The sequence below is a fragment of the Sinocyclocheilus grahami genome, unplaced genomic scaffold (assembly GCF_001515645.1).
Source record: "Sinocyclocheilus grahami isolate Dianchi unplaced genomic scaffold, SAMN03320097.WGS_v1.1 scaffold1280.1, whole genome shotgun sequence".
NCBI classification, from domain to species: domain Eukaryota; kingdom Metazoa; phylum Chordata; class Actinopteri; order Cypriniformes; family Cyprinidae; genus Sinocyclocheilus; species Sinocyclocheilus grahami.
Genome location: NW_015506459.1, coordinates 71,327 through 78,710, shown reverse-complemented (window position 1 = coordinate 78,710; position 7,384 = coordinate 71,327). Strand labels below are relative to the sequence as shown.

At 37.4% G+C, this 7,384-nt stretch overlaps 1 protein-coding gene across 1 annotated transcript; it reads right to left on the bottom strand.

Moving 5' to 3' along the window:
- Positions 1–2,836: 2,836 nt before the first annotated feature.
- LOC107568785 (fibroblast growth factor 8b-like) lies at positions 2,837–7,164 on the bottom strand. Its single transcript, XM_016254764.1, has 5 exons — positions 7,133–7,164; positions 7,000–7,036; positions 5,560–5,746; positions 3,691–3,797; positions 2,837–3,448 (listed from the first exon to the last, which is right to left on the bottom strand). Exons 1-5 carry the CDS (start codon positions 7,162–7,164, stop codon positions 3,173–3,175), a joined length of 639 nt encoding a protein of 212 aa, XP_016110250.1. The 3' UTR covers positions 2,837–3,172.
- Between the last annotated feature and the right edge of the window lie 220 nt (positions 7,165–7,384).

Below are 7,384 nucleotides of genomic sequence, written 5' to 3'. Positions count from 1 at the left end.
CACACACACACACATATATATATATATCAGGGGTGGGCAAACTTGGCTCTTCCAGGCCCCTTTCCTTGAGAGTTTAGCTCCAATTACACCTGAACCAGCTAATCATTGTCTTCAAAACTACTAGAAGGCTACAGGCAGGTGAGTTTTATCAGGGTTGGATCAAATCTCTGCAGGAAAGTGGCCCGGAAGTGCCAAGTTTGCCCATCACTGATATATACTGTATAGTATTTTTTTTTTAAACATTGATATTGTTAATTTGATCCTTTTTAAATTTGTGATCAATATGCAGACACAAAAACCCTTTTAAAATACAAAGACAAAGTGTAATTTATTGAATGATGCAGGCGTAGTGTTAGCCAGGCGGTCTTTTGACACGAACAGAACAAAGCAGCAATTTAAAGAGCGTTTTAGTGGGTCAATCAAATGCTTTTCTAGATGCTTTTCTCCCGAAACATGGCCTTGCACGTGGAAGCAGTTCAAAGGCCAACTGACAAATCAGAAGTCCTGGGAAAAAGGCGACAGGGGAAGAGCTCAGGGCTGTGATTTTTGTTCAGTGTCTCTTCTTCCCTTTCTCCCTCCCCATCCTGAGGCCTCAATGGTCATGCTCAACTGCCTCAACAGAGAGACACTCTTTTTTGGCCCTTTTCATTCGTCTGTGCCCCTCTTTGCCTCTTCGCAGCCATTTGCCCTCTTTCAGCCCCTCTCGCCCACATCTCAACCCATAACACCCCCCGAACATTTTCTCTTCCACCGAGTCGCTCTTGGTTTCTTTCTTTCGCCGGCCCTCACCCCCTCTGTGTGACTGGGATTCCTTTTTTGATAGCTGACCCCTCCTTGTGTTATTATTCAGGTCCACCATTGTATAACATGTTTCTTTTCTACGGCGCCTACAAAGGGAGCATTTGATCAGAGGGTTACGGTGCGCGGGTCGCAGAAATGCAACTACACGGTGGTAACCTTTGTTTGGGACAGCAATGGTGGGTTGACCTCATCTCTTCTAAAGTGAAAGGCCCGAGCTATTCAAAAGGCCCAGTCTCACTTGCTGAGCACATTCAATCGAGACCGGCCTGTCACAGATATTGCTTCACAGTTATCTGAGGCTAAGGCCTCTTTTTCTGAGAGTTCGACTGCTGGGCCAAAAACATAACAACAGCTATACGGTCCTGGAAGTATAACTCTTGAATAGCCCCGATCATGCCCTTCAGGTTTCTCTCAGGCTGCTGTTGTTGTCAACTGAATAAACCTGACTCTGAAAGAAACTGGCTCCCAATTTGGCCGACTTGTTCCTGGAGGCCTTCGACTTTAACCCACCCTTGCCGTGCTCATGTTCTTGATGCGCCCACATGCATACAGCATGATCTATGAGAGAGTGAGAATTCGACCTGTCAGCTAATGATCACTGACTCCTTCAAAGCAAATTCAGCGTAGAAGCGCATCTCAAAGGAGTCAAATCAATCACGGCCGAATTTCAAGTTCCCACAAAAGGCGTTAGGGAGTCAATGAATCACACATCCCAAGACCTTGTTATATCAATACTTTTACATGAATTTAATACACACTCTAAAATAAATATTTCCATTTTTTTATGTATTTTACAATCTTCCAATAAAAATATATAGTCATGTACAAACAATAAAGATGCTTTTTGATAATATCACTAAACATCATGGATCTGCATATGTTTCTGCATCTGCATATGTTTGGGATCTTTAGTAGGTAGCTGCCATGTTCACTGTCAGAATAAAATGTGCAAAAATTGTACAACAGCTTGTACAAACCACTGTTAAAGGTCCATATTAGTGCCTTAGAGTAGCAATATGTACCCTTTGGCTACTACTATGAACCTTTTAGGGGTACATAAGGTACAGGTAATATATATCAAATATAAATTCAATATCACCATACTTTCTCCAGTTGATTAATCACAGTACATCAAGGCAATTGGGTCCCACTTTATATTAAGTGGCCTTAACTACTATGTACTTACATTTAAATTAATAATTTGGTACAATGCACTTATTGTGTACATACTTACTGTATGTAATTACATCTGTAATTAATTTCTGTAATTACATTTATAATTACACTGTTTATCCATCCCTTACACCTTACCCCCACCCTTAAACCTACCCATACCAACAAACCTGTCCCTAACCTTATCTGTTTCCCACCTCAATAGCAGTTTTGCAATACAATATGAACACAATAAGTACATTACTTATTTTTTGAAGTACATAGTAGTTAAAGCCACTTAATATAAAGTGGGACTGGCAATTGTTTTGCATTACAAGTTTCTTTAAATGTTATTGTTAAATACGCAAATGCGTCACTAGCCAATTAATTATGCACTAATTGCATACATTTCTAGAACAGAAGTCTGAACACTGGATAAATCCAGGTTTTAAATTCCATTTCATTTGACATATTTAAGTTTTTTTTTCAGAGAGAACTTTGGATATCTTTTTTTTTTTAATCACTCCATAAATTAGAAAATACTTTCAACAGACAAAAAATTAAATAAAATAAATAACCAACTTTTTATACATATTAAACATATATTTTGCATATAAATCAGAAGAATGATGTATGAAACAACCCCTCTATAAAAAACCTTCAGAATATAGACATGAATAAAACAGTAAAGTTTGGTATATGTCGTTTCTGCTGAGGTGGAGAAAAACTCATTTTGAGAAAACCAGCTTTAAATATATGCATTGTAATTGGTATCTGCAGATGCAAATGGATGAACTTTATGAAACTGAAAATAAAAACTGTAATAAAACATGTTATGGAAAAAACAATGGTTTTGCCTGTAGTGTCTTGACTTGAGGGCTCTGCCCCAGTGACAAGCTGCTGTACCCCTAAAGATACAATTTTTGCACATTTTTCTAACAGTGTATGTGTGTCGTGTGTTCTGTTGTCTTGCTTCATTCCCAGAGATGTGTTGCTCATTATTACAAGGCTTACAGTGTCCTCTGTTCAGTCAACAGTTCAGTAATTATCCCAGAACAAACTGTCCTTCGTACTGTGATTCATCTCAGATCTGAGCCTGTGCAGACTCCTTCATTTTTACACAACATCAGTTTGGCGTGATGTCCAGTAACTCTGGATGCACATAGCTTAGATAAACTCAAATTAAGATAGCACTCTGGTATAAGATACGATTCTGCCCTCAATTCACGCTTGTGCGCTGATGGTGCTTAGTCCTCTTGTTAGGGGGATATGGGATTAAATCGAAAGGTTTCTGTTCTGTTAACAGGTGTCCTCGAGGAAGACGTTTCATGAAATGAGCCTCTCGCTGATGCTGCTGGGTCTGCGTGGCTTTCCTAGGTCGACCCTTGCGTGTAAAGGCCATGTACCAGCCTTTGTACTTAGCGTTCTGCAAAGCCGTGTAGTTATTTTCCAGAACAATCTCGGTGAATATACAGTCCCTGCCACGGCCCTTCCTCTGGCAACAAAAAGAGACAGATGGCGGAAGACTGAAATGACAAACTCGGAAATCTGCAATTCAAGCCTGAGAGATTTATGAGGTTCAATTTTGTTCTCAGGGCATGATAGGTTTACCTGTGATGATACCATTAGTGCAATTCGAACCAATTGGATTGACTATATTTTAGTATGATTTCAACAACATCATTTTGCAGAATAATTAAAGAAAAACACACCAGATGTTTAATTACTTAAACTCACCCGTCCAATAAGCTTGCCTCTCCTGTTCATGCAAATGTAGTATCCTGTTTTTGCTCCTCTGATTCGAACCCGGCTTCCAAATGTGTCGGTTTCCACAACAAGTTTTGCTGGAATTGTTAAATCATAGAAAAGTCTATTACTTTTTTTACTTTCAGGTGATACATACAAATGAATGATGCTCTTGGTTGTATATTGGGGAGTTTTGATTTGCATTGTTGTAATGTAGTCTGGGTTGAAATGTTAAGTGTAAAAAAGACAATACTTAGCCTAGATGTGCGAATGTGTGTGTGTGTGTGTGTGTGTGTGTGTGTGTGTGTGTTTGGCCAAGACTACAAAGAGTAAGATTAAGAGTAACAAAGAAGGATATAAACCGATGACGCTGACCTCACCTCTCTTCATAAACTGACTCATACGTTGAGTTGTAAAGCTATGAAAATTCCTCGTAAAATGACCCTCCAAAAAAGTGGGCAATGTGGATGGACTGCACGAGTGGAAAGATGGCTAGACATGCAGAAATACTACGGTGACAGGAATTCGTTCCCAGCGGACGGGATTCTAGCCACTGTTTTGTTTGGAGAAGAAGAGCTGCAGCTCACTTAAAACAGGTGCCTTACTGTATAACTTTAAAATTACACTGAGTTCAAATAAAAGCAAGATTGACTTCTCATTTGCAGCATCAATGCACACTATGAATCATAGGGCAACCGTCCATTTAGCAAAGAAAAAAATACACATGTAATTTTGGAGCGAAAAACTTGTTAAGTGATTAAAACTTTAGATCATCATCTTGCCTCATAACATAATTTAGGAACATTTGCAATAAACATCTTTGTTTGGAAGACATGAAAGATGAAAACTAATGATGTTAGCAAAGGTTAGAAAATTGCATGCCACATTTCTGTTCTACAACTCTTTATTATACAGAGAACTATTCAGGAAATGTTAAGACGGCAGAGGTAAGATGAGTACTGATGTGTTTTCCAGAACCAAAACGGGTTTCTCTTGAGGTTCCCAAACTCTACAATATAGAATCCATTTCAAACTATGCAGGTTACTTTTTGGCAATGACATTTACTGGATATTCTGAAGTAATACCTTCAACTGACTTGTTTTGTCCTATTGTTTCAAGCTGACAAAGTATAATAATGCAGAACAGTAGGCCTGTCGCAATAATCAATATATCGACTTATCGTGCAAAATATGAACATGACCTCAATCATTTTTGGTGACGCAATATATCGGCCATTATAGTTACTTAAAAATGTATGTCACCATGTTTTTGTACATTCCACTTGCGCCAGTGTCTTTTGCAGCTTCTCGTACATAACGTGGTGTAGTCATGAGGTGCTAGTTCAAATTTAAAAAGTGCTTCTACAAAAAAAGGTTCATCTGCAGATATGGCCTTGTTTAGGGATCTGTGCCTTTGTGCATACGGACATCTGACTGCTAAGTAGGGATTGTGTTTTTCAGCAATAGTGTGCACCCTTAATTTACAGAGAAAAAAAAGGTCAGGAAAAATCTGTAGATGGAAAAATCTCAATACAAGTTCTTTGTGAATTTTTCTTTTTTTTCAACTTGTTACTTTGCACTTTTTGTTAGAAAATGTTTATTTACTATTTGTTCAAGTTTTTTAAGGTATCTAATATTTTGATACTTAATTTCTATGATCTAAATATTCTTAAACATTTAAAGTTTGTTGCCATTTGGAAGTGTGTAGGCCTTCTTGCATTATTATGCTGTTACATTATGTGACAATAATTACAATAATATCGCTTATCGCAATTATTTCTGGGGCAATATATCACACAACAAAAAGTTGTTATCGTGACAGGCCTACAGAACAGTATGCCTGCAAAGACTGTGACTTGCCATGAATATCTCCATCCTCGCCATTGGCGTTGACCCTCTTATTGCCCAGGACTTGTACATGTTTACCACTAGTCCGGCTATAGAGCTGATAAGTCCTTGTTAATCTCCGACTCATCCTGTCCGAGAGACGACTCTGCTCCGTTACATGGTGCTTAAAATTGGGTACAGAGACGGACTGCATCGTCATCTATAAAAATGTAACAGAAGAACATGCAGATTTGTGGTGTATGAACAGAAGAACTATATTATTATTTAATGTGTGGCATACAACATGTATATAAGAACAATGATATGATCTACACTCTTTTAGGGGCAATAAAGGTGAGAGTGTTTCTCATCAGATTCAAATCATTATTTTTGCAGTGGAGGACACAAGATGATTGGCATGTCAATAGGGGTCCAACACTGATCTTTCACCCCTTCTCTTTGGGCCCGTTCTCATAATGATTTTCTTTTGTAAATCAGCTATGTGCCGTGCCCACATGTTAGAGCCATTACCTTTAAAGCGAGGGGTTTACGTCTTTTCAAGATGTTTGACAATTTGCCAATGACTCTATTAATAATGAGTTGTTTGCATGGTTATAACACATTAACTGCCCACATATAACATCACAAAATTAAAGTGAGTAAAAAATGGTATCGCGTTCAGTGTGTCCTGCCGATGCTTGACTGGAAGATATTCAAATGGGGAGACTGAGTAGTGTTGTAACATTTTTGTTTTCAATGATTGTTTCGTTTTGACTTAATTGCACTATTACTATATATATTTATTTACATTTAATTTATATTTTATAAACCTATGAATTATTCCTAAACTGTAAATATTATTGTCAGATTAAAAAAAAGTGTTGCTTTTACAACCTGAACCACAACTGGGTGGGATGTAACACTAATAGAAACTGTGTATTTTATTATGGATGGAAACTTTAATATTATTTGAAAATATTAAACGTAAAAGAAACATTTAATTGAAAACAGCACACAAAAAAAGAAACTAATATGCAAATACATAAAATATATGATAACAACTCATGAGATGTGTGTGTTTGTCACTCTCACAGTTGTCACACCTGTTTTAATACACTGAAAAGTAATGTCATAACCCTCCCTCTCTGGTCAGAGATGATATTCCTATTTTTAATATGAAGGTAAAAAGTTGTGGAAGATAAAGGCCTATATATAATTAAAGAAAACAGCCTGCTGATTCAGATTTAACATCCACTAGCACTATCAGTAAAAGTATAAGCCAGATGTAAACTTTTTTTTAGACACAAATTGTACAGTCTCCTGAGGGGGTGGTTGTTATGTTTGATGGTGATTTCACCACTTAACCCATTTCTAATTGGTTAAACCGATATTACACACTATTACACATAACATGTTCCCATCAGTTTACCTAGTTTGAGATGCTTGTTTGCAAACAAAATGCAGAAGACTTACCTGAGCGTAAAAACACAGGGTGATAAATTGAAGTAATCTGAAATACAAACAACAACAAAAAAGTTAATTACGGAACTATTCTTTAAAATATAAAAATAACTCTTCAGCAAAAGCCCATATTAAGTGTACTTGCATGTAACCTAACCTCGATGATTTCAGCCTCATTGTGAGATTTCCAAGCCCTGTCTGATTATTATCCGAAACAATAAGCTCTTCATTAATTCCTCTGTGCGTGTAAATTATTGTGTGAAGATATAATAAACTGAGAGACAGGATAAAATATATTGGTATCGACTGTGATTTATTCATCCACTGAGTCCATGTCAAATGAATCCGTCAAGTAACTTTTATTCCTTAGAGTTCAAGCACCTTGCAGGCGACTGTT